Source organism: Pipistrellus hanaki (genome assembly GCF_964339955.1).
Source record: "Pipistrellus hanaki genome assembly, chromosome: X".
Taxonomy (NCBI): domain Eukaryota; kingdom Metazoa; phylum Chordata; class Mammalia; order Chiroptera; family Vespertilionidae; genus Pipistrellus; species Pipistrellus hanaki.
The window spans coordinates 92,085,981-92,113,799 of NC_140524.1; the positions used below are offsets into that span (position 1 = coordinate 92,085,981).

General features: G+C 44.2%; 1 protein-coding gene across 2 annotated transcripts in view; it reads left to right on the forward strand.

Annotated features, from left to right (window-relative positions):
• ACOT9 (acyl-CoA thioesterase 9) overlaps nt 1-15,151 on the forward strand; it is a 33,198-nt gene extending 18,047 nt beyond the window's left edge. For both annotated transcript variants that reach the window (XM_084869674.1, XM_084869675.1), the window contains 9 exons: nt 550-653; nt 6,127-6,200; nt 10,353-10,420; nt 10,887-10,998; nt 11,419-11,509; nt 11,685-11,770; nt 12,916-13,003; nt 13,149-13,299; nt 14,189-15,151. In XM_084869674.1, coding sequence (XP_084725800.1) covers nt 550-653; nt 6,127-6,200; nt 10,353-10,420; nt 10,887-10,998; nt 11,419-11,509; nt 11,685-11,770; nt 12,916-13,003; nt 13,149-13,299; nt 14,189-14,313 — 899 coding nt within the window. In that variant the 3' untranslated portion in view covers nt 14,314-15,151. The remainder of the gene's footprint in view (nt 1-549; nt 654-6,126; nt 6,201-10,352; nt 10,421-10,886; nt 10,999-11,418; nt 11,510-11,684; nt 11,771-12,915; nt 13,004-13,148; nt 13,300-14,188) is intronic.
• The last annotated feature ends 12,668 nt before the right edge of the window (nt 15,152-27,819 follow it).

Below are 27,819 nucleotides of genomic sequence, written 5' to 3' on the forward strand. Positions count from 1 at the left end.
CAGGCTGACGCTCTATCTACTGAGCCAAACCGGTTTCGGCGATTAATGATTCTTTCTTATCATTGATGTTTCTATCTCTGTCTCCCTCTCCCTTCCTCTCTGAAATAAATAAAAATATATTTTTTAAAAAGACAAATTTCTGCCTTGTCTGGTTTGGCTCAGTGGATGGAGCATCGACCTGCAGACTAAAGGGTCCCAGGTTCGATTCCGGTCAAGCGCATGTACCTTGGTTGTGGGCACATCCCCAGTGGGGGGGGTGCAGAAGGCAGCTGATCGATGTTTCTCTTCCATCAATGTTTCTAACTCTCTATCCCTCTCCCTTCCTCTCTGTAAAAAATCAGTAAAATGTATTTTTTAAAAAGGACAAATTTCTTTTGTGTGTCAAAAAAGTCATTAGTTTTGGAAGACAAGAAATGTAGTGGAATTTACCAACATTTCAAACGAAGTGGAATTTACCAAATTTTAAACGAAATTCTCCGTTTGCAGCACAGGAACGTTTGGGTATGATTTGGATGGATTTTCTTTTCTTTTCTTTTTTTTTTTTTGCAGACATGTGTAAGAAGAGCTTAAGCCCAGAACGGGACATCAAGCTCAGTGGCCATGTTAGCTGGGTTGGGAAGACATCTATGGAAGCGAAGATGCAAATGTTCCAGGTGTGTAAGTGCCTACAGATGGCCCCCTTGTTTCAATACAACCCACTAGTCTTAGTTAAAGGAAAGCTTACTTACCTGTGTGTCCACTTACCTGTATGTAGCCCCCCACTTCTAGACAAACTATTGAAAGTTCGGGTCACACAGATGGTGGATTATTAATATCCTCCTCCTGGACAGAGACCGATACATTACTTGGTGTTTATGTTTAGTGTTTATTACCTTCAAATCATTTCCGCTCCATGGTAAGGTACTTGCTTTTGCTTTTGCGTGGAGAGTTTCACAAATGTTTGAGTTCCGTTAGGCATGAATGGGGTCGGTCGCTGTGTTAGTTTCCTAGGGCTGCTATCACAAAATACTGTAAACCAGATGGCATACAACCACAGAAATGTATTTTTGCCTCCAAGATCCTTCCTCGCTCCTTCCCAGCTTCCGGTAGTTTGCTGCCAGTCCTTGGCATTCCTTAGTTTGTAGCTGTAACCCTTCAATTTCTGCCTCATCGTTACATGGCATTTCCTCTTGTGCACCTGTGTCTCCTCTTTTTTTTTTTTTAAAAAAAAATATATTTTATTGATTTTTCACAGAGAGGAAGAGAGAGGGATAGAGAGTTAGAAACGTCGATGAGAGAGAATCATCGACCAGCTGCCTCTTGCACACCCCCTACTGGAGGTGTGCCCGCAACCAAGGTACATGCCCTTGACCGGAATCGAACCCAGGACCTCTCAGTCCGCAGGCCGACGCTCTATCCACTGAGCCAAACCGGTGCCGGCTCTCCTCTCTTTATAAGGACATCAATCATTCATATTGGATTAGGGTCCACTCTACTCCCGTATGACCTCATCTTAACTGATTATATCGGCAACAACTCTATTTCCAAATAAATGCATGTTTATAGATACTTCAACATACATATTTGGGGACACAATTTTAAAAATATATATATTTTATTGATTTTTTTTTTTTTACAGAGAGGAAGGGAGAGGGATAGAGAGCTAGAAACATCGATGAGAGAGAAACGATCGATCAGCTGCCTCCTGCACACCCCCTACTGGAGATGTGCCCGCAACCAAGGTATATGCCCTTGACCGGAATTGAACCCAGGACCCCTCAGTCCGCAGACCAACGCTCTATCCACTGAGCCAAACCGGTTTTGGCTGGGGACACAATTTAACCCAGAACAGACACTTAGACTATCACAGCAGTTAGGAACCTCTAATGAGCAAAACAGAATAGCTACTATAAAGAAATGAAGAAATTTGACAAGGAAAATTACCTCAAAGGGGATAATAGCACAGAAATTAAATAATTCAGCATATGTCTAAGATTTCATTATGAAAACGTATTTAAGAATGACTTTTTCGTTTAGCCAGGGTATTCAGTAGACCTGTTATTTAGATACATTTTTTTCTGCTATGGAATTTTCAAATACTTCACCTTTTAGAAAAAGTTTGAAGCTTGCTCTGCAGTAATTAAAGTTATTTGTTAAAAAAAGTTATTTGTCAAAGCCCTGGTTGCCTGTCACACAGTAACTACTAATCACATGTTGACAATAATGCCAATTTATTATTGTTACTATGGAGATGATCCCAAATCCCTGTTCTGGGCTTGACCTTCAGACCCAACTTTCCAAGTACCTGTATTATCTCCCCGAACCTGGGCTCTAGCTACCTCCAGTGCAGTGCGTTTCAAATTGAGTGTCAGCTTCGCTTCTGATCCTGATCTTCCTTCAGTGTTTCCCCTTTGTCATCCTCCCGGTTTCCCAGCTGCAAATCTTTGTGATAGCTTAAATGTTTCCCTTTCCTGTGAGCCTTTTGCCAAGTTTTACAAATTCATCGCCCTCCGCAACTCACCAGGGTCCTTTCTCCCTCTTGCCCTTGGCCCCTGTATTCTGCTCAAGCCCTCACTGCCTTCATGTAAGCATCTAAACTGTATTTCAGTTAGTCTGTCTGCCTGCTGCATGTCTTCACCCTCTGTTCATTTGATACATTTTTGTCAGGCCTTCCAAAGCTGATCTTAAGTCACACCACTCTCCTTCTCAAAAACCTTGACCATTATCTGCTCATTAAAGTCTAAACTCCTTTGATGAGTTAGGACCCAAGGGTCTCCAGGACCTAGCTCTAACATCATTTAAATACCTTCTTAGAGCTCACTGCTAGACGCTTTGAGCATCCTAAGAGTAGGCAGTTGTTCATTTTTGCATTCCTCGTACTTGGCGCTAGTAGGTGTTCATGATAATAAACCATAATTGAAACAGTAAGCAAGTGGCTGAGTATCGTTGCTTATGCTTTTTCCTTTTCCTGAAATCCTTGTGCTCTGGCTCTGTACATCCACATTCCACTTGTGCTTCCAGGTCACTCCATGCTCGAATCCTTCCCTGGTCCTCCAGCTCATAATACCTGTTCCTCCCCATGATGCCTTCCTCAGACCTGCTGATCTCTGCTCCTCAGAGCTGCGTAGGAACATGGTTTCTCTTTTACTAGGACATATGCTTCTCAACAACAGGATATGGGTGTGAGTCACTAAGCCCACTTCCTGACGTGCACTCATTTAACAGTTCACTTAGCAATCATGTATTGCCTGCCGTTCTGTGTTAGGTATACAGCCGGAAGCAAAACCCAATTCCATTTTCTTGGAGTTCACATTTTGGTAGTCCTCAATAATTACCCGCCTCAATTCATACACTGGTAGTCATACCAGGTACCTGTTGTGGGCTAGTCTTTGTGCTAAATGCTTAGTGTACAGATGTCAATGAAAATGGCCTTTGTCCTCAAGGAACTCATGATGCAGCCACTTAAATAAATGATCGTGGTATAGTAGATTAAGTATTTATGCAGCATTTCTCAACAGGGACACGATTGGCATTATATGTGGGGAAATTCTCTGTTCCACAGGACTTTCCCCTGCATTGTGATGTGTTCAGCTCCTTGCTTACCCCCATCCTGCTAAGAAGGTCTCCCAAGTCACGTGACAACCCTACACATTTCCAAATAACTCTACAGGGGTGAGCACCACTGTCAGGAGAGGACTTCCCATGTAGCCAGCAGACAAAGGAGGGAATGATGAGTTGTCTGGGGAGAAGGGATGAGTGTTTGCTGACTGGGCCCAGGAAGAGTGGTTGTGATGAATGTAGTCATGAGGAAGGCATCAGGCGAAGGCATAGAACAGAGGTGTTCAACTGCATGGCCCATTCCAGGGCCTCCAGGTGGTTAGCCGTGGCTGGATGGGAAAGGTGCAGATATGAAGAAGTTGTTTGGGAACAGCTGGAGAAGAATTGGGCTCTGGGGTGAAGGGCTGTATATACAGGGCCCACAGGCTTCGAGCAGATGCTAGAAGAAAGTCAAGGTGGGAGGTGCTAGGGCCCAAACAGGTGTTAGTGGTGATGAAGGAACTGAATGGACCCTCAGGTTATGATAGGACTATGATATGACTAGAGGCCCAGTGCATGAACTCATGCACTAGTGGGGTCCCTCTGGGTGGCCTTCAGGGAACTGGCCGAAACCCACAGTCCAATGCTGCTTGCAGCTCCTACCTGCTGCTCCTGCTCATCCTGCCAGCCATGAGCCCTACATCTGGCGCCTCCCAATGGAAGTGGCCTATGGGATCGGGTTGAAACCGGCTCTCCGACATCCCCCGAGGGGTCCCAGATTGCAAGAGGGTGCAGGCCAGGCTGAGGTACCCCACCAGTGCATGATCGGGCCAGGGAGGGACCTTGGGAGGGCTTCAGGGCATGTCCTGCCCATTTCGCCCAGTCCTTATCGGCTGAACCGCAGCAGCAAGCTAACATACAGTCAGAGCAACTGGTGGTCAGTGCACATCATAGCAACTGCTCCACCAGTTGACTGACTGTCCCCTGGTGGTCAGTGCATGTCAAAGCAAGCGATTGAGCAGCCTTAGCATATCATTAGCATATTGTGCTTTGATTGGTTGTTTGATTGTTTTGCAGTTCAGTCTATTTGCATAATACCCTTTTATTATATAGGATTGTCCTGGAAATACAGACTTCCAAGAGATAAAGAAACACCTTAAAACTTACTTCAAAGGCTTTTGTGCATTGTGAGTAATTAGCTTAATCCACAGATTTGTCACTGACCTTATTCCTTCTTGGGTGCCCCTTTGCTCAGCTAAGGGATCCTGAACGTGCTGGTGGTTGGCACACCAAGGCTCCTGAAAACGCTCATGTCTAGGAGAGTGGCGGGAGGCCCACCTGGCTCCGTGTGCCATTTTGAGGACAGGGAGGCCTGGAGAAAGGCAGACTTCTGTCTGAAGCGGGACAGGGAAATGATGATGTAACAGGGGTCTTCAAACTACGGCCCACGGGCCACATGCGGCCCGCAGAGGAGTCTGATCCGGCCCGCCAGGTTTTTTGGGCAGTGAGCGCAGCCGAGGTGTTACAGTAGGAATTAGTAGTTCATATAGTCCGGCCCTCCAGCTCTCTGAGGGACCGTGATCTGGCCCCCACTTTAAAAAGTTTGAGGACCCCTGACGTAGAAGGTCCCTCTGTGACCCCTGTCGCTGGGGCCCAGTCAGGCACAGCTCCGCAGCCTTAGCTCACGTCCATCCCAGCATCTCCCACAATGCACTGTTTGGAGTTTGGGGTGTCTTTCTCCTGCTAGACCACAAGTTCCTGGTCATGCTGCTGTCCCCATACAGTGCCTAGTTCTCTGTCTGGGTTCATGAACGCACTTCTCTTTTTGTTTCTTTAAAAAAAAAAAATGTTGCCGAAACCGGTTTGGCTCAGTGGTAGAGCATCGGTCTGCGGACTGAAAGGCACCAGGTTTGATTCCTGTCAGGGGCATGCATGTTGGTTGCGGGCACATCCCCGGTACGGGGTGTGCAAGAGGCAGCTGGTCGATGTTTTCTCTCTCATCAATGTTTCTAGCTCTCTATCTCTCTCCCTTCCTCTCTGTAAAAAAAAAAAAAAAAAAAAAATCAATAAAATATATATATATAAAAAAATGTTGAGGGTGTTACCTGTGTCCCCTTTTTTCTCCCCCTTGGCTTCCCTCCTCCGGACTCTGCCCCACCCCAGGCCTTCCGCACTGTTGTCTGTGTCCATGGGCTATGCATATATGTATATAAGTTCTTTGGTTAATCTCTTCTCCCCCTCTCCACCCCATATCCCCTCTGAGGTCTGTCAGCCTCTTGCATGCTTCCATGTCTCTGGATCTGTTTTGTTCGTCAGTGTATTTTGTTCATTAGGCTCCACATATAAGTGAGATCCTGTGATACTTGTCTTCCTCTGACTGGCTTATTTCGCTCAGTATAATAATCTCCAGGTCCATCCATGCTGTCTGGAAGGTTAAGAGAACCTTCTTTTTTCATAGCTGCATAGTATGCTATTGTATAAATGCACCAGTCTCTCCTCTTTTTCTAATTGCTGCCTTTCTCAAAGTATGCACACTGTCTGTTAGAATTGTAGTAGTCTTCCCAGGAAATGCATTTTTTACATCTGCATTTTCTTTCCTTTGTTCTTTAGTTACAAGACAGTGAATATTGTCCTGTTTTGGAAGCAACATTTGTAATGGTGGCCCGTGATTCTGAAAATAAGGGGTAATTGTTCTTTTTTTTTTTTCTAATTCTTTATTTTGAAACATTTTAAAGATACACAGAGAGAAGAGCATAATGAATGTCTATATACCCATCACCTACACTTGAGTTTTAATATTTTTGCCATATTTGCTTCATCTGGTTTTTTTTAAGTATATTATTTTCTTTATAATATTTTAAAGCAAATCCCAGACATAATGACATTTCACCTCTAAAAACTTTAGTTTAGGCATCTCTTTAAAAAAATGAGGATATTTTTGCCTGGCTGATGTGGCTCAGTGATTGAGCATCAAGCCATGAACCAGGAGCTCAGGGTTCAATTCCTGTTCGGGGCACATGCCTGAGGTGTGGACTTGATCCCCAGTAGGGGGTATGCAAGAGACAGATGATCAATGATTCTCATCATTGATGTTTCTCTCTCTCTCTCTCTCTCTCTCTCTCTCTCCCTCCCTCCCTCCCTCCCTCCCTCTCTCCCTCCCCCTCCCTCCCTCCCTCCCTCCCTCTCCCTCTCCCTCTCCCTCTCCCTCCCTCTCCCTCTCCCTCTCCCTCTCCCTCTCTCTCTCTCTCTCTCTCTCTCTCCCTCCCTCCCTCCCTCCCTCCCTCCCTCCCTCTCCCTCTCCCTCTCCCTCTCCCTCTCCCTCTCCCTCTCCCTCTCCCTCTCCCTCTCCCTCTCCCTCTCCCTCTCCCTCTCCCTCTCCCTCTCCCTCTCCCTCTCCCTCTCCCTCTCCCTCCCTGTCTCTCCCTCCCTCCCTCCCTCCCTCCCTCCCTCCCTCCCTCCCTCCCTCCCTCTCTCTCTCCCTCCCTCTCCCTCTCTCTCTCTCCCTCTCCCTCTCTCCCCCTCTCCCTTCCTCTCTGAAATAAAAAATATATGTATTAAAACATTTTTTAAAAATGAGAACATTTTCTTAAGTAACTACACTACCATTAGTACACCTAACAAAAATACTAGTCAATCCTTAGTATATTCCAATAGTTCATATTCAGTTTTCCCCAAATATCTTTTTAATGATTTGTTCAAATTAGGATACAAACGAAGTCCACATACGGTATTTGATTTTTATGTCTCATAAGCCTGTTTTGTTGGTCAGTAGCTTCAGTGAGATAGAATTCACTATAGAATTCACCCATTGAAAGTGTACAATTTTATGGCTTTTAGTGTATTCACAGTTGTGCAGTGGTCTCTACGGGTTGTTTAAATCCAGAATAGTTGTGTCTCCACTGTCCTCCTCTTTTCCCCCCATTCAGACCTCAAGTATCAACACTCACTAGGTGAGCTGCTGTTGACACAAAATGTTAACATCATTGCATGCTCCCTTATTGTTTTATCAACTCTTGAAAGGCTCTTCTAGACCAGGGGTGGGGAACATCCTGTGCGCGGGCCGTATAAGGCCAGTGAAATCATTTGGTCTGGCCCTGCCAAGGCATTAGGGGTGAGCTAATGAAATGTTTGTCCAAATAGAGCGGGCTAATTTTTAAAATAAATATTTTATTGATTTTTTACAGAGAGAAAGAGAGAGGGATAGAGAGTTAGAAACATCAATGAGAGAGAATCATCGATCAGCTGCCTCTTGCACACCCCCTACTGGGGATGTGCCCGCAACCAAGGTACATGCCCTTGACCAGAATCGATCCCGGGACCCTTCAGTCCGCAGGCCGACGCTCTATCCACTGAGCCAGACCGGTTTCGGCAGTGGGAGTCCCTTTAAGCTGCCTCCTGTGATAAGCCCTTTTGACATTTCCCCATTGGTTTTTGATGTCTGCCTGCTCTCTGGTGCAAGGAGGTATCTTGGGCTCATCTTACACATTTCCTGCCCCGGCCTAAGAACAGCCATTTCCCCAAGCAGTCCTAAAGTTCCTTTTAGTGGGAACTGGTATTTAGAGACCAAAATCTAGGCACTAGAACTGTATTGTTACTAGTCTTTCATCATGTCTAGGCCTTTTTAGTGGACAGAGCTTGGGTATATGTTAGAAAGCAAATACATACACAACCTCATGAGTGTATAGTGTCATTTTTGAGTTTAATTGTACAGGCCTTACCTTATTTGGCTTTCCACTTTATCTTTTTTCTCTTCAATTGATTGATTGGTTCTTAACAACAGTTACACCCAAGGCCTTCAAACTGAAAAAAACCATCTAATTGTGTGTGGAGGGTGTAGGGTGGGTGAGAGTTACGGGATTGCTGTATGTACACGACTGTCTAGAGGCAGTTGGGGAGTCTAATTTGTATTAGAAACTTGAGTGAGGAGTTTGTAATGAGAAGTCAGTTTGCTGCGTGGAAAGCTGACATGGAAAATGTGATAAGATTGAAAAATACCGCCGAAAGTGGTTTAGCTCAGTGGTAGAGCTTCGGTCTGCAGACTGAAGGGTCCTGGGTTCGATTCCGGTCAAGGGCATGTACATTGGTTGCGGGCATATCCCCGGAGGGGGGTGTGCAGGAGGCAGCTGGTCGATGTTTCTCATCGATGTTTCAAGCTCTCTATCTCTCTCCCTTCCTCTCTGTAAAAAATCAATAAAATATATTTTTTTTTAAAAAAAAGAAAGAAAAATACCTTGGCGAGGACCAAACTGGTTTGGTTCAGTGGATAGAGCGTCGGCCTGTGGACTGAAAGGTCCCAGGTTCAATTCCGATCAAGGGCATGTACCTTGGTTGTGGGCACATCCCCAGTAGGGGGTGTGCAAGAGGCAGCTGATCGATGATTCTCCCTCATCGATGTTTCTAACTATCGCTCTCTCTTCCTCTCTGTAAAAAATCAATAAAATATATATTTTTAAAAATACCTTGGCAACTGGTCTGAGCAAAGAATGCACCCATATAGCTTCAGTCCTCCCATCATCCCCAGCTGACCTGCTTGCTGCTGCAGTGCCTGGCCTGGGGCTCCTTTGCCAGCACTGGGAGGGGGGGCATTACTTAACGTTCCTCCCAGCTAATGGATTTCAGGTTCCCAAACTGCCATTTCAGGTTTTTTTCTTGCCATTGTTGTTTCATTCAACTTTTGGGTTCTACCACAGTGCAATACTATGTTCCTTTTTGCTAATTTTCTATTTTAAAAAAGTTGACACCTACAGAAAAATAGAATAATGCAATGAACACTTATATATACCCTTTATTTAAATTCGCCAGTTCATGTTTTGCCACCAACCTACTTTACATACACATTTTTCCCCCCTGGAATCCTTTGAAAGTTTGAGACTGTTTCATGCATAAATAGTTTAGCATATATCTCCTAAGAATAAGATAATTCTCTTACATAACCTCACTGCTTTTATTATACCCAAGAAATGGAACAGTGATATAATTGTATTATGCCATATATGATCCATATCCAAACTTTGCCAATTGTCCCTAAAATATCCTTTATGGCTTCTTCCCTTAAGGAAGATCTGGTCAAGGATCATGTATCGCAATCGGTTACCATGGTTCTTTAAATTAGTCACCCTGCCGTTCTCTGTCTTGACATTTTTGAAGAGTGGAGTCCAGAGGTCTCGTAGAATGTTCTGCAACCGATTTTAACTGCTTCCTCCTGATTAGGATCAGGTGAAACACGTTGGCAGGCAGCCACGTCCTTTTGCAAATGTGAACTTTCTACTGTGCAGATGGGCCTGTAACCGGAAGCTTCCTCTATTGTTCCAGAGTCCTCGTGCGAGGCAGTCAGTCAGCGTTATTCAAAATGAACAGCAAAGTCCTGCTGGTGTGGCTCATTGCTTGATTGTTGACCTATGACCTATGAGGTCACAGTTGGATGCCCAGTCAGGGCACATGCCCGGGTTGCAGGCTCAGTCCTCAGTGGGGGGGCATGTAGAAGGCCGGTCAAATATATTTTTTAAAAATGTTATTCTCTAATAGAAATGGAAGATGAACTGTTACCCACTAGTTTTCAAGTCTTTGCTGTTTGCTTGTTTTTTAAAGAATATTTTAAAATATATTTTTATTATTTCAGAGAGGAAGGGAGCGGGAGAGAGAGAGAAACATCAATGATGAGAGGGAATCATTGATTAGCTGCCCCCCATTGGGGATGGAGCCCGCAACCTGGGCATGTGCCCTTGACTGGAAACGAACCCGGGACCCTTCAGTCACAGGCCAACATTCTGTCCACTGAGCCAGACTGGCTAGGGCAGATAATAACATTTTAATTTATACTCTTTTCTTCTTTTTAGGTCGGCATTTGTAAATCCACTCATCCCTGAAGGCCCTAAGGAAGAAGCACTCTTTAAACAAGGAGAATGTATATCATTTCTTTTTTTATTATAAGATAAACTTTTAAAAGCACATTAACTGTACTGCAGAAGAGATGATGGTTAAGAGTATGCATGGACTCCTCATATTAGTCAGGTGTCTTACTCATTCCAAGAGTTTATTGAAATTGAAAAATACCTTATTTTTTGTTCCATGAAGTTCATACTTTGAACAATTTTATCAATCAGCCAACATTTATTAATTGAAGTAATTTTTTCTCACTGTTCATGAAATGGTAAATGTATCTTTAATGTAATAACTTGGTTGGGGCTCGAGGTCAGGATGATCATAGCTGGTTTTACACCGAGCTGGCGAAGAATCACAGAAGGCTTTTGTGAGACACGTGGACAATTCCAGGGGGATTGTTGCAGTCTGGAAGTACAGCCTAGCTCAGAAACCCCGGAGTGCAGTGTGACCCTCCTGACACCATGGTTCCTCATTGTCCCATGTTGCAGTGAACAAGGGGAGAAGGGTCGCCTTCAGCTCCATGTCGTTACTGAAAATGGCTCCCAGTGCTGAGGAGAGGACGACCATCCACGAGATGTTTCTTAACACACTGGATCAAAAGTAAGTTAGGCTGGCCCGGCCGGTGTGGCTCAGTGGTTGAGCACTGACCTATGAACCAGGAGGTCACAGTTCGATTCCTGGTCAGGGCACATGCTGGTTGCAGGCTCGATCACCAGTGTGTGTGTGGGGGGGTGGGGGGTGGGCGGGGGTGTGCAGGATGCAGCCGATCAATGATTTTCTCTCATCAGTGATGTTTCTCTCTCTCTCTCCCTCTCCCTTTCTCTTTAAAATAAAATATATTTTGAAACAAATATTAGTTAGTAAGAGGCTGGTGAGATTCCATGTTAGGAATGCACTCATCCTTGGTGTTCTCCATAGCCAAGCTTGCCTAAACATATTGGAAATTGTTTGCAAATATTTGACTTGTTAGCAGCTAAAACCATGGCCCTAACAGGGTTTCCTGATTCTCTATTTGCACAGGACTATAAGTTTTCAAAGTCGAATTCTGCCCCCTAATGCAGTATGGATGGAGAAATCAAAACTGAAGAGCTTGGAAATTTGCCACCCTCAGGTACTGTGAGATGATGAAAAATCTTCTGAATGGGATAACTTGCATCCATGATATTCATCTAAGATATGACATCTTTACACTGGCCTCTGTTCTTTGGCATTGGTAATTCCTTTATTCTGTATATGCAGCTGGCCATATATATTTTATTTCCTATCATTCATTTCATGCCCTATAGGAGAGGAATATTTTCAATCGGATCTTTGGTGGTTTCCTTATGAGGAAAGCATACGAACTCGGATGGGCTACTGCTTGTAACTTTGGGTAAGTTGGATTTAAGGTAGTATTGACTTCTGAGAAGCAATTTTTACTACCCCACTGAAATGAAACTTTTTTTTTTAATACACCAGAGAAAGAAAAGGCACAGGTGCCGAAACCGGTTTGACTTAGTCTGCGGACTGAAAGGTCCCAGGTTCGACTCCAGTCAAGGGCATATACCCTGGTTGTGGGTACATCCCTGGTGAGGGGTGTGCGGGAGGCAGCTGATGGATGTTTCTCTCTCATCGATGTTTCTAGCTCTCTGTCCCTCTCCCTTCCTCTCTGTGAAAAATCAATAAAATATATTTAAAAAAAGAAAAAAAGAAAAGGCACAGGTGTGTTCCAGAAAGAGCCCACTGAAATGAAACATTTTGGTCCAGTCTGGATGTACCGGGGAATTTGTTGTGTTTTTAAAATAAATGTCACACTTATTCCAGCTGGGTTTGATCCTCATTTTAGAAGTCTGTTACTCTGACTAGGTAAATTAGCTAGCACATTGCAGGCATACCTCGTTTTATTGTGCTTCACTTTATTGCACTCCACAGATGTTTTGGTTTTTAAAAAAATATATTTTATGATTTTTTACAGAGAGGAAGGGAGAGGGATAGACAGTTAGAAACATCAATGAGAAAGAAACATCAATCAGCTGCCTTCTGCACACCCCCCACTGGGGATGTGCCCGCAACCGAGTTACATGCCCTTGACCGGAATCGAACCCGGGACCCCTCAGTTCACAGGCTGACACTCTATCCACCTAGCCAAACCGGTTTTGGCAGATGTTGTGTTTTTTACACATGGAAGGCAAGACCTTCCACCAGGAAAAAGGTTATGCCTCGCTTTATTTCAATGCTTGCTTTTATTGCGGTGGTCTGGAACCGAACCTGCAATATCTCCGAGGTCTGCCTGTAAAGACCTCCGAGAAAGGGAGGTGATAACATGCTGAAGGGAAAAGATACAGTGACTTTGGCACTGATCTGGTCACAGTGATATTGTCTTACCATTCCTCACTGGTATGATTGCTTTCCCCTTGTCTAGGTTTTTTGTTTTTTTTTTTTTTTTTTTTTTTTTTTACCATTTCAGTCATTTGTTAGGGGGAAAATAGAGAGCATCTGAATTTTACACTTGATCCCAAATTCTGCCTTTCCCAATAGGGGTTCCCGGCCATTTGTAGTGGCGGTGGATGACATCATGTTCCAGAAACCTGTGGAGGTTGGATCATTGCTGTTTCTGTCTTCCCAGGTAGGTGTGCGACAAGATAAAGTACAATCTCTGATCATTCGGGCCTGGAAGAGAAGTTTTGGTATCCTGCAGCTATCGCTTCTCTCGTGACTGCCTGTTCCCCCTGCCCGATGCGATGGGCTCACTCGTGTCTGTAATCTCTTAGGTTTGCTTTACTCAAGGCAACTACATTCAAGTCAGAGTCCACAGCGAAGTGGCCTCTTTGCACAATAAAGAACACACAACCACCAATGTCTTTCACTTCACCTTCATGTCGGAGAACGAAGTGCCTTTGGTTTTCCCCAGGACATATGGAGGTAAGCTGCCAGGATTGTCCTTGACAAAGGCAGGAACTTTGCAACAAATTTTCTCCTTTTCCCTGGCCGGTTTGGCTCAGTGGATAGAGCGTCGGCTTGGGGACTGAAAGGTCCCGGGTTCTATTCCGGTCAAGGGCATGTACCTTGGTTGCGGGCACATCCCCAGTGGGAGGTGTGCAGGAGGCAGTTGATCGATGTTTCTCTCTCCTCAATGTTTCTAACTCTCTATTCCTCTTCCCTCCTCTCTGTAAGAAATCAATAAAATATTTTTTTAAAAAAATTTCTTTTAAATTGTTGTAGGAAGCACACTGATGCCTGTTAGCTCAGAGCACATCTTAAAAAAAATATATATATATATATATATATATATATATATATATATATATATATATATATATATGTGTGTGTGTGTGTGTGTGTGTTTTATTAATTTATTAAAAATATATATTAATTTCAGAGAGGAGGGGGGAGGGGGAAAGGGAGAAACATCAATGATGAGAATCATTGATTGCCTGCCTCCTGCACGTCCCCTACTGGGGATCAAGCCCTCATGTGCCCTGAAGGGGACTCAAACCACTGAGCTTCTCTTTAGGAGATTGCACATGTTCAGGTTCTGCAGCCCTGAAGGCCAGAATGCCTCCTGGCCCCACGGGTGGCTGTGGCTGCTCTGCCCACCTGGCTGTCGCCTGAAGGGCTGGTGCCAGCTGCGAGCAGCCACTGGAGGTCAAAGACGGGTCCAGCCAAAGGAAAGGGGTGCGGGTCGAGGCTTGCTCCCCTGGGAACCTCGCGCACTCCTGGCCCAATAGCGCTTGCCGAGTAGTCCTGTGTCTGTACCTCGCTGTCCTGAGACACTGCAAGGTTCTCCGTGGTCCTCTCTCTTGTGTTTCAGAGTCCATGCTGTATCTAGATGGGCAGCGGCATTTCAACTCCATGAGTGCATCGCAGACCCTGAAAAAGGACTACCTTCTGAAGCCGCAGGGACAGCCACCCTTGGAGACCAGCGTGTCTCAGTGACGCGGCGCCTGACAAGGCCCATCACGTGTATTGGTTTAGCGTTCATGCTCATCCCCCGCAGAGAAAAAGAATGTATTCAGCTTTTAGGGTGATTAGAAAAGTAGAACGAGACAGTGGCTGGCTGGGGCAGAGGGAGAGAGAGTCATTAAAGAATAAACGCTTTCGAAACGATTGACATTGTGAATCCACCATGTTGCTTCCTGTCCGCTGAAGAGATCGGGACACATGCCTTTGTATGCCATTGAAAACCGCTTTTTCTTACACGCATCACAGGCTGTCCGCGTGTCCACGGCTTCTCGCCCAGGCATTTGGGGGCAGTTCCCCCGTGTCCTCTCAATCCCAGCAGCCCTCCGTGATTCCTTAGTGTTTGCCTCCTCCTGCTTTCCAGCTTTTGTTGTTAGCAAAAGATAGACGAAAAGGGGGGGGGGGGTTTGGATGACAGAGGTGGTATTGTGAAAGATTTGTGGGAAGCTTTAGACCTGAAGCCATAAGCAGAGGTGTTCAGAGATGAGCCAGATGAGGAAACAGGACTGCGTGTTCACTCTTTCACTAGACAGCTCCTGGTACTCTGCTGGCACTAGGTGGAATATATAATAAAAACAAGTCCTGCCCTGAATGGTGTGGCTCAGTGGATAGAGCATCGGCCTGCGGACTGAAAGGTCCCAGGTTCGATTCCAGTCAAGGGCATGTACCTTGGTTGCGGGCACATCCCCAGTGGGGAGTGTGCGGGAGGCAGCTGATCGATGTTTCTCTCTCATCTCATCGATGTTTCTAACGCTGTCCCTCTCCCTTTCTCTCTGTAAAAATCAATAAAATACTAAAAACAAACAAAAAACAAGTCCTAGCTGGTTTGGCTCAGTGGATAGAGCATCGGCATGCGAACTGAAGGGTCCTAGGTTCGATTCCAGTCAAGGGCATGTAGCTCGGTTGCAAGCTCAATCCCTGGCCCTCATTGGGGCTGGGGCGCATGCAGGAGGCAACCAATCGATGTGTGTCTCTTACATAGATGTTTCTCTCTCTGTCCCCCTCCCACTCTCTCTAAAAATCAATGGAAAAATATCCTCGGGTGAGGATTAACAACAACAACAGAAAACACACCCAAGCCGAAACCGGTTTGGCTCAATGGATAGAGCGTCGGCTTGGGGACTGAAGGGTTCCAGGTTCGATTCCGGTCAAGGGCATGTACCTTGGTTGCGGGCATATCCCCAGTAGGGGGTGTGCAAGAGGCAGCTGATCGATGACTCTCTCTCATCGATGTTTCTCTAACTCTCTATCTCTCTCCCTTCCTCTCTGTATAAAATCAATAAAATATATTTTTAAAAAAAGAAAAGAAAACACACCCAAGAACAATAATAACAGCTGCGTATGCTTATGGATCATACTTGCTATGTGATAGCTCATTTATTTCTTTTAAAAATATTTTTATTGATTTCAGAGGGGAAGGGAGAGGGAGAGATAGAAACATCAATGATGAGAGAGAATCATTGATTGGCTGCCTCTGGCACGCTCCACACTGGGGAATGAGTGAGCAACTGGGCATATGCCATGACTACCGGGAATCGAACCATGACCTCCTGGTTCATAGGTCGACGCTCAACCACTGAGCCACACTGGCTGGACAAGCTCATTTATTTCTTCCATCAGTACTATGTGGTAGGTTCTGTAGCCCCCTCATAGGGTTAGGTCGGGAAACAAGCACAGAGAGGTTGCCAGGGTCCCACTGCTAGTAGTGGGTGGTGCTGGGATTTTGTTTTTCTTTTTCTTTTCTTAAAAATATATTTTATTGATTTTTTACAGAGAGGAGGAGAGAGGGATAGAGAGCTAGAAACGTCGATGAGAGAGAAACATTGACCAGCTGCCTCTTGCACACCCCCTACCGGGGATGTGCCTGCAACCAACGTACATGCCCTCGATGGGAATCGAACCTGGGACCTCTCAGTCCGCAGACCGACGCTCTACCACTGAGCCAAACGAGTTTCGGCGGTGCTGGGATTTTGAATGAGACTGTGTGGGGCCAGGGTACTCTTGACCAGTAAGTACACTGGACTGCTTTCTAGGAATGTAGCAAGGGAGGCCACACCCAGTATCAATCACAGTGTCACCTAGGAGGGCTGTACCCAATATCACAATTACCAAAGGGGGGTAACCTTTGAGATCGCAGCCAAGACACGGTTTCTTCCTGGATGGGACAGGAAGTCGATCAAGTTCAGAAGAGACAAAGACCGGGCTGCAGAGAAGAAAAAGCCATCTCTGGAAAGGAAGGAAGCAGTCTTTAGTGGGGGTTCCAGATCAGTAGTCACAAACTTGGCTCTGCCTCAGAGTCAGCTGGCATACTTTAAAAATCCTGCTAGTCTAGTTTTTATGGAAATCACAGTTACTAGGAACAAACCTTTCTGACATCGCCAGTCCTGAGAACGAACAGTAGCCTGAGTGGCGTTCATCAGTCTTGGCCTCCTGAGCTGCATCTGGCCCTTTAGCACAGCGTTTTGCATATCTACCCACAATCCAGTGCGGCCCCTGAAGTGGCTTCCGGGAGGGATGAAGGAAGAGGGAGGGGCTCTGGGGAGTTGTGTGAATGTGTTAAGTGGAGTTCAGTGAAGAGACCTAATCCTGTTATGTGAAATCTACATTATCCATTCATCCATTTATTGCTGTGCACTGTAGCTTCTTCTAAAGCTTTCCTTGCTGTTTTAAGTAATCTATAATAATAAAAGCGTAATATGCTCATTAGACTTACGTCCTTCTGGATGACCTTCCAGAGGGAAGTGGGTGCCTGCAGCCATGGGAAGGAAGGCCTACTCTTGCGTCAATTTCATGTATCGGGCCTCTAGTGTTGCAATCAATATCTTAAGTAGTTAAAACATTTAACACTGCCAAAACCAGTTTGGCTCAGTGGATAGAGCGTCGGCCTTCAGACTCAAGAGTCCCGGTTTGATTCCGGTCAAGGGCATGTGCCTTGGTTGCGGGCACATCCCCGGTAGGGGGTGTGCAGGAGGCAGCTGATCGATGTTTCTCTCTCATCGATGTTTCTGGCTCTCTATTCCTCTCACTTCCTCTCTGTAAAAATCAATAAAATATATTTTAAAAATAAAATATTTAACCCTTAAATTATTTTCCTAGGAAAATTGTAGAGAAGTGATGTCCAGGACCAAATAGAGCATATGTTGAAGGCTTTGAGTGTACTTCACATACCCCTCCAGAACAGTTGCACATGTTCATACGTTGAAGTACATACATGTTGAAGGCTTTGAGTGTATTTCACATTGCCCTCCAGAACAGTTGCATGCGTTCACTTGCTCATCAGCAGTTGGCCTGACCTTAGCCACATTTTATCCTATTCTTTTAAAAACATCTTTGCCATTTTGATAGGCAAAAAATTACATTCATCAATTGCCTGTCTTTTAATTCTACTGAGATTGAACTTTAAAAAATTTGCTCATTGTCTTTTTTAATCCTGACCTGAGGATATTTTTCCATTGATTTTTAGAGACAGTGGAAGAGAGAGGGAAAGAGAGAGAAATATCAATGTGAGAGAAACATGTTGACTGGTTGTCTCCTGTATGGCCTTGACCAGAATCAAACCAGGGACCTTCAGTTTGCGAGCTGACGCTCTACACACTGAACCAGATCGGCCAGGGCTCATTGTTTCTTTGGTTGTTACTTGTTCGAGTAATTTTGGATATTGGAGTCTTAACCACAAATCTGTTATCTACCAATATAGTTGTTTAAATGATAGAAACTAGAGGTTTTTGTTTGGTAACATTTTAAAAAAAATGTATTTTCTTGATTTTTTACAGAGAGGAAGGGAGAGGGATAAAGAGCCAGAAACATCGACGAGAGAGAAACACCGATCAGCTGCCTCCTGCACACCCCTACTATGGATGTGCCCGCAACCAAGGTACATGCCCTTGACTGGAATCTAACCTGGGACCTTTCAGGTGCAAGCTGACTCTCTATCCACTGAGCCAAACCAGTTAGGGCTAAAAATTTTTTAAGATATGTTTTATTGATTTTTTTTTTTTTTTACAGAGAGGAAGGGAGAGGGATAGTCAGAAACATCGATGAGAGAGAAACATGGATCAGCTTGCCTCCTGCAACCCCCCCCCCCCACTGAGTACATGCCCTTGATCCAAATCATATGTACTATAGATCAGTAGTCACCAACCGGTGGTCCGTGAGGTCCAAAAGGTTGGCAACCACTGCTATAGATCCTTTCTTGCAATCTGAATACCCTGTCTCCATGTATTTTTGCTGCCTGCATGCTCTATGACATGATCTACTTTATCTCATCTCTTTGTATAGAACCAGGAGCTCGATTCCTGAAGAACTGGTCTTTCTCTTACCCCAGGGAGTTCAGCATATTCTTTTTGATGAGTTTGTGCAGTAAGAGACCTTTGATCCTTCTAAAGACATTTGATTCTTTGGGATGGCTGGGCTCATCTGGAGGTTCTTCTGCTTGATGTGGCACTGGGGTAGCTTGCCTAGTATGGGCGCATCTGGCACCTCAGCTGGGGTGGTTGGCATGGGTGGGGGCTGCCCACGCCTCTCTAATAGGCTGGTTGGATTTCTTTAATTGAGGCTCAAGGGGTCTAAGAGCAACCAGACACATTCTTTGTTCATAACTATATCCCCCTCCTGCCTCTCAAAGCCGTTTTTGTGGAGGGAATAATTGGTGGAAGCTGACAAAGATGAGCATTGGGAAAAGGGTACAGGTTGGATGATCAAGAGGTGCTGGTAAGAAAAAACAATTTCAAAAAGCTGGATGAGCCCTAACCGGTTTGGCTCAGTGGATAGAGCATCGGCCTGCAGACCCAGGGGTCCCAGGTTCAATTCCAATCAAGGGCATGTACCTTGGTTGTGGGCACATACCCAGTAGGGGGTGTGCCGGAGGCAGCTGATCAATGTTTCTCTTTCATCAATGTTTCTAACTATCCTTCTCCCTTCCTCTCTGTAAAAAAACAATCAATTAATATATATATATATATATATATATATATATATATATATATATATATATTTTTTTTTTTTTTTTTTTTAATTTATTTTTTTTTATCTGGATGACAAGGGGCTGAGTCATTGCAAACATCCAGCTCTCTTTCCTGGGTGAATTCCTTGGATGCTGCTGCTAGTGAGATGCTGTTTTATAAACATTTTATTGACAAGTAATGTTGGGAAACTGCCTAGGACAGTGGTCGGCAAACTGCGGCTCATGAGCCACATGCGGCTCTTTGGCCCCTTGAGTGTGGCTCTTCCACAAAATACCACGTGCGGGCGCACACGTACAGTGTGATTGAAACTTTGTGGTCCATGCGCAGAAGTCAGTTTTCAGCTCTCCAAAGAAATTTCAATCGTTGTACTGTTGATATCTGGCTCTGTTGACTAATGAGTTTGCTGACCACTGGCCTAGGATAACCCTCCTCTGATATCTAGCGAATGGATATTAGCTTACAAAAGACTGAAAAGTAGGACCATAAGAACACCTGTTTAACTTGACCATGGACCTTTTTCTTTTTGTTAGCACCTACAAATAAATAAAGAACACTAGGAGTTTTTATAACTCTTACAAAGCTGGGATCACATTCTTTATTCTATTTTGTTACATGAAAGGCCAGTATATTATACAGTATGTCCAAGGAGTAAATCATTTGCACTCTTTTTCTCTGAAAAATAAAATATTAGTATGATGTTTATTTTTTGTTGTTAATCATCACCAGAGGATATTTTTCCATTGATTTTTTTTAGAGAGAGTGGAAAGGAGGGAGGGAGACACAGAGAGAAACATCAATGTGAGAGAGACACATCTATCGGTTGCCTGCTGCATGCATCTGGACCAGGAACAGAGATGAGCCTGTAACCAAGGTACGTACCCTTGACCAGAATTGAACCGGGACCCTTCAGTCCATGGGTGGGTGCTCTATCCACTGAGCCAAACCAGCCAGGGCAGTATTATGTTTCTTAAAACCAAAGTTTGGATAGCATTTGAGGCTTAGAGAGGGGAACATAGACACAGACTAGATCTAGAATCTTGGCCCTTTGCCACATTTTATACATATTTTCTCAGCTGTTAAGATAAAAAGTTAACACGATTTTATGTATATGGTATGAATATACTATATATATATCAGAACATGATAGAATCTCAACCATAATAGATGAGGTTGGCTGAAATATTTTTAGCATAAAAAAAACTCTTAGAATAAGACGTTTTCTACATTTGTGATTGACTCTTTAAATTGACTTGTGAATGTTTTCAACCCCTCATTTGGCAACAAATAATGAATTACTATAAAACAGGTAACAGGAAAGAGGAATTAAAAACTAAGGCTTTGGTAAGTTTAAAATGGACTTAAAGGTCCTTAATAAATCACATTGTTTCATGAAACTGTTGTATCATAAGATTATTTGGATCTGAGGGGGATTGGGGTGCTGTGGTCCAGGTGGGTGGGCTTGTGGCAGGCAGAGTGCTGTGGGGAAGCGTGCTGGCCTGAATGTTCACGCCCGTGAGGTTGATCTGTGTCTTCAGGCCTCTAGTTCAAGGGGTAGGGTGGGGGGATTCATTGCTTCAGGTCTGATTCTTCCTCCATAAAAGTTGGGGCATTGTTCTCACCCCACAGTCTTCTGATATCCCTTCACTTGAGTCAGCTGTTCAGTGAGTGAAATATTTTAATGAACATTTCTTTCAATATCATCTTAAAAATCAAATCCTATTTAAGATTTGTATGCTAGAAAGAAAAGGAACCTCAGAAGAAAAGAGGCCATTCTGAAAACCATTTAGGAATCCAGAGGCACTGAGAAATTAATACCCCAGCGAAAGGATTATAGTAACCAAAGGCAGGGTAGGAATATTTTGATTTAAATTTAAAAAAATGATTTCGGAGAGAGGAAGGGAGAGGGAGAGAGGAGTAGAAACTCAGTGATGAGAATCATTGATCGGCTACCTCCTGCATGCCCCCTGCTGGGGATCAAGCCCGCAAGCCAGGCGTGTGCCCTGACTTGGAACCCAAATATGACTTCCTGTTCATCAGTTGAACATGCCAGCTGGGCCGGATATTATGATTTTTGTTTCACAGAAATTGTGCTCTAATAGAGGGAATAATATGGGTAATATGCCTAAAACAATATAAGGGAAGTAAAATGAAAAGTACAGATGACAAGGTATTTATATAGTAGGCATTTATTTTTATCCTGAAGATATATATATATATATATATATATATATATATATATATATATATATATATATATATATATATATATCTCAGGTGGTCATAATAATCTGGCCACTCAGTATACCACCTGACATTTGTAGGCAAATTATCTGTACACTGCATCGTATGGGATATGGAAGCCGAAGGCCTGTTCGAACACCTTTGCTGTCTGCAGTTATCAAGATAAAACGTCTCCAATTCGCACAGGAACACAAGGATTGGACAACCAAGCATTGGGAAAAAGACATGTGGTCCGATGAATCATGTTTCCAGTTGCATCATGCAGATGGCAGAGTGAGAATTTCACAGAAATAGCATGAAAGCATGCACCCACATGCATGAGTACAACCCTTCAAGCTGGTGGGGGCAGTGTTATAGTTTGAGGCATGTTTTCCTGGCATGATTTGGGCCCATTAATTCATGTGGAACAATGTCTGAATAGCACAACATACCTAAGTATTGTTGCTGATCAAGTTTATCCTATCCTGTTGATGGCGGATCCCACGGAGATAGCTGCTTCCAAGAAGACAGTACGCCATGCCACGGTGCTCATATTGTGCAGGAGTGATTTCAAGAACACGAGGGAGACTTTGCCTTGCTTAGGTGGCCCCCACAACCCCCAGATCTCAATCCAATTGAGCATTTGTGGGAGGAAGTTAAAAGAGCCATCAGGCAGCTGGTTCCACCACCATCCAATCTCACAGAACTGGACGGTGCTATTCATCAGGCACGGTGTCAGATTCCTCCCATCACCTTTCACCATCTCGTGGTGTCAATGCCAAGAAGAATCGCCGTAGTACTGAAGGCAAAAGGTGGCCCAACGAAGTGCTGATAGGGTGGTCATAATAATCTGGACACTCAGTATATATCTTGGGCCATGAAATTTATTGGGTTGTGACCAGCATTACAAAAATAAAAGCTCAGAATGCATCATGCATAACGGTGTGTGAAACTCATTGTGAACGTGCAATTGCCCACGCATGCACCTGCATACTAGGTCACGATGTAAAATGTGCCTTTAACTGGGTCAGGGTCATTAGTGGGAGTATACTCAGTACAAATTAAGATGCCTACTTGAGTTGTAATTAGTTTTGAATTGGTCTGATTTTTTTTCTAAATTATATTGGTTAAAAAAAAACCCATAAAATTGTTCTCATTCATTGTTGCTAATCAGTTGTAGCTTGAAAGGGGGGCAGATGGCTGAGGGATTTCAGTGCACCGAGCGCCCTCTCGTGGCCTTTGGGTCACAATGCTGTGTACTCCCTTTAATAAAAACTTGTAAATCCTGTTTCTGAGCTATGTAAATGACCAGAATATAAAGTTAAAAAACCACACCTGCAGATTCCATTTTTAAAAATATATTTTTTTGTTGATTTCAGAGAGGTATGGAGGAGAGAGAGAGAAACATTAATTATGAGAGAGAATCATTGATCAGCTGTCCTTTGCACTCCCCACACTGGGGATCAAGCCCATAGCCCGGGCATGTGCCCTCACTGGGAATCGAACCACAACCTCCTGGTTCATAGGTTGACACTCAACCACTGAGCCATGCTGGTAGGACTGCAGACTCAATTCTTACCTTCCATCTCACCTTGGTCATACCCTCACTGCTGACCCTAGCCCCATGATCGGCAAAATGCGGCTCGTAAGCCACATGCGGCCCTTTGACCCCGTGAGTGTGGCTCTTCCACAAAATACCATGGTCTGGGCAAGTCTGTCTTGAAGAAGTGGCGTTAGAAGAAGTTTAAGTTTAAAAAATGTGGCTCTCCAAAGACATTTCCATCGCTGTGCTGTTGATATTTGGCTCTGTTGACTAATGAGTTTGCCGACCACTGCCTTAGCCAGTAAGCTCTAAAGTATGTGCCATTTCCCCACAAGATTATGAGAGGAACACCAGTCAGTGCTTTGTCTCTTGAAGTTGGGTCACAGATAGTCTTTTCATTATAAGGACAGTGCACTCATAGGTGACAGCCTTCAGTGGAGCAATCGGAAATGGGTTTACAATCCCCTCCTCTGTGACACCTTCCTTCATCCCAGTTTTTCCTTTTAGTTGCTTATGCTTGCTTTGGAGCTACCACAGGTGACAGTGTCTTTTAGCATTTATTACACCGTCTTGCTCTTTCTGCATGCTCTTATTTGGGAGACTGTGGGCTTCTTGTGGGAAGAGATGTCATATCTTTGAATCTGCATTGACTAGCAAAGTACCTTGTTTATGTGTAAGTAATAAATATTGTTTGTATGAACAAATGAATGATGTAGGTGAATTTGGGTGTTTGGTTTGGCTTTTGAATTTTGTAATTTAAAAAGTTGTCACGCCGAAACCGGTTTGGCTCAGTGGATGGAGCGTCGGCCTGTGGACTCAAGAGTCCCAGGTTCGATTCCAGTCGGGGGCGTGTGTCTTGGTTGCAGGCACATCCCCAGTGGGGGGTGTGCAGGAGGCAGCTGGTCGATGTTTTTCTCTCATTGTTGTTTCTGGCTCTCTACCCCTCCCTCTTCCTCTCTGTAAAAAAAAAAAAAAATCAATAAAATATATTTTTAAAAATTGTCAGGTTAAGCCTCGACTTAAAACTATATTGTCAGGATTTTACATAAATGTACATTATGCCAAAATTATATTATGTGAATAATGGAATTGGTAAAAGTTGCTTTGCTGTCTAAGACTAAATACCATGCTAAATATTTTCCTTCTTTTAAAAGCTAGGTAAAATTTTTAATGAGTTTATAGAAGCATGTATACATATACTGTATATGTATGTTATATATATACACACACAAGCATATAGCGATCTCCCCTGATATGGAGACCTTTATAGAGCTGTTTACCTGAGATACACGTTTTATCTCATTCATATATTAACTAGAGGCCCAGTGCACGAAATTCATGCACTTGAGGGGGGATCCCTCAGCCCAGCCCAGGAGCCCTTGGGGCAGGGGTCCTCAAACTTTTTAAAGTGGGGGCCAGATCACGGTCCCTCAGAGAGCTGGAGGGCCGGACTATATGAACTACTAATTCCTACTGTAACACCTTGGCTGCGCTCACTGCCCAAAAAACCTGGCGGGCCGGATCAGACTCCTCTGCGGGCCGCATGTGGCCCGCGGGCCGTAGTTTGAAGACCCCTGCCTTGGGGGATGTTGGAGTGGACCTAAGCCATCAGTCGGACATCCTTAGTGCTGCTGCAGAGGTGGGAGAGGCTCCCGCCACCACTGCTGTGCTCGCCAGCCATGAGCCTGGCTTCTGGCTGAGAGGTGCTCCCCCTGTTGGAGGGCACTGACCACCAGGGGGCAGCTCCTGCGTTGAGTGTCTTCCCCCTGGTGTTCAGTTCACATCATAGTGACTGGTTGTTCTGGCATTTGGTTGATTTGCATATTAGCCTTTTATTATATAGGATAAGTCTATTCAAAAATATTTCAGTGACATAGCATCAGAAAGTTCATGGGTAATGAAATACAGTGATGCATTCCGTGATATCAGATGGTGGGTGGTTAGAGTATAGAGCATCATAACCTAGTGAAATAGTGATTAACGTTTTTGTGAACAAAATATACAACCAGGAAGACTACCGACAGATGGAAAGTTTAGGATGTAGGATTAGATGTGACCATGGACAGAAAAGAAATGATGGGAGTGGGGACTGATTTCTTGTATGGGATTCTGGGATTCAGAAATCCCTGGGAGAACAGTCTGCTACAGTCACTGTAAAGCTCGGCATACTGGCAAGACGTAACTGGGAAATACTCAGCAGATCAGACCTGGAGGGAGAAGCATGGAATTATATATGATACATACTAGCATGTGTGTATATAAATGTGTGCACTGAAGAGAGATTGCCTAGTGATTTCATAGAACCTCCAAGCCACTCTTGACCTATTATTTTGGATAAGCTCCAAATGTCATGGCATGGTCTGTCCTGCTGCAGAGGCAGCTACTAAACTGTACTGGTCTCCTTTCCTTTATCTGGTGGCAGCTGTCTCTAGAGGGATTTGTCAACCTTACCACTATTAACATCTTGGGCTAGATAAGTCTTTTTAAAAAATATATATTTTATTGATTTTTTACAGAGAGGAAGAGAGAGGGTCAGAGAGTCAGAAACATTGATCAGCTGCCTCTTGCACCCTCTCTCCCCCCACTGGGAATGTGCCCGCAACCAAGGTACATGCCCTTGACTGGAATCGAACCCGGGACCCTTCAGTCCGCAGGCCGACGCTCTATCCATTGAGCCAAACCAGTTTAGGCTAGGTAAGTCTTTGTTGTGGGGCTGTCCTGCCCATTGTAGGATGATGGGCAGCACCCCCACAGATGTGACAACCAAAAATATCTCGAAATTGCCATGTCCCCTGGGGGCAAATTGTGCCAGAGTGAGAAGCACTTCTCGATTGCATAGGTCAGCATGTTCTGGGAATGTCTCCTATAGCTGCCACCCTGTCAGGCCCAGGGCCCATCCTCTCCAGGGGGACTATCCTTTCTGGATGCTCTTTTTCCGTCAATGGCCACATGAGATCATCTTTAGGATGTAATTTTGGACATGTGGGCATTCCAGTCAGTTGTTAGAAAGGATAGTTGATAAAAGGCACTGAAAAGGAGTGCATTTATTTTCTTATTTTTTAAAAATATATTCTTAGTTTTCCACAGAGAGAAAGGGCGAGGGACAGAGAGCTAGAAACGTTGATGCGAGAGAAACATCGACCAGCTGCCTCCTGCACACCCCCTACCAGGGATGTGCCCACAACCAATGTACATGCCCTTGACAGGAATTGAACCCGGGACCTTTCAGTCCGCAGACCGACGCTCTATCCTCTGAGCCAAATCGGTTTCGGCAGGAGTGCATTTATTGCTGTTTTATTCATGGCTATTTAGTATCAAAGTGGTGAGTCAGGATGTATTTTCACTCATTTGTTGGTCTCCAGAAATTATGCTATCAACACCTGCTTCAGTAATCAAATACTGAGCTCCTTAAGGGCAGAAAACTATCTTTGGTTGCTGATATATACCAAGTGTGTAGAGTAGGCGATCGATAGATGCTGTATGTTGAATGAAAACAGTAATGACTGGCTTTTTGGAATAGATATAAAAATAGCTGTCCTCCCTATAAACATACCTAAAAAGAACGTTAGAAAAGCTCTAAGAGACAGGCTTATTCCATGAGTGAAAAATCTGTCCGCTTCAGATTGGAAAGAGGAAATCTGAGATTAGATTCCAATTGTATTGGGAGTATTGACAAGATTATTACAACCCGGTTTGAATACCAAAATACTAGCAGCTTTCAACTTTACTAATAGGTTGGCTTCTAAAATTTCAACTGTAAGCTATCACTTAGAACATACTCACATGGCACACGTAGAGATACTTATGAAAGTCATTTCCATATTGGGGTGGCAAACGGGGTGATGACATAGCATTGGGGTTCAGCATTACATATAAAGAGCTAGCTACATATGCTTCCAGATTCAAATTTTGTTAAACTAAATTTAAGCGTGTAAATTGCTACTTATATAGTTGGTGTAAGTTGAAAACATGAATTTAGAGAAGGGGGTGTGTGTCCAGATAGCTTCATGTTGTACAGAGCAGTGAGCTCTGGGTTCAGCTGCCCCTTACCAGTGTGGCAGATGGCTGTGCTCAAAACCTATCCTTTGCTGCCCCCCTCAAAGGTACAGAGAGGGGAGCCACTGAGCTCCTTAAGGGCCAAAAACTATCTTTGGTTGCTTATATATACCAAGTGAGTAGAGTAGGCGATCGATAGATGCTGTATGTTGAATGAAAACAGTAATGAGTGGTAAGAGCCACGAACTGGAAGGAGACGGTCTGGGGTTCAAAGTCTCTTTCTACCTTTCTATCTAGCTGTGTGACTTTGAGTAGTTGATCTGAGCTTCAGTTTCATCTGTAGAATAAAATGCCTGGCAGGTAGCAGTACCACATAAATGGCAGTTGTTGTTGTTACTAGTTCCATTCCATTGGACATTTTTAAAAATATATTTTATTGATTTTGTACAGAGAGGAAGGGAGATAGAGTTAGAAACATCGATGAGAGAGTCATCGATCAGCTGCCTCTTGCACACCCCCTACTGGGGATGTGCCTGCAACCAAGGTACATGCCCTTGACCGGAATCAAACCCAGGACCCTTCAGTCCCCAAGCCGACGCTCTATCCATTGAGCCAAACCGGTTTCGGCCATTTCTTAGTTTGGAAAGAGGGGATAACTGCCTATCTTTTCGCATCAGTGTCTGACTTCAACAGTAAATATCTTTGGACCCTGACATGGTGGTTTTATATTCTCCAAGAAGTAACTACAGTAACGCAATG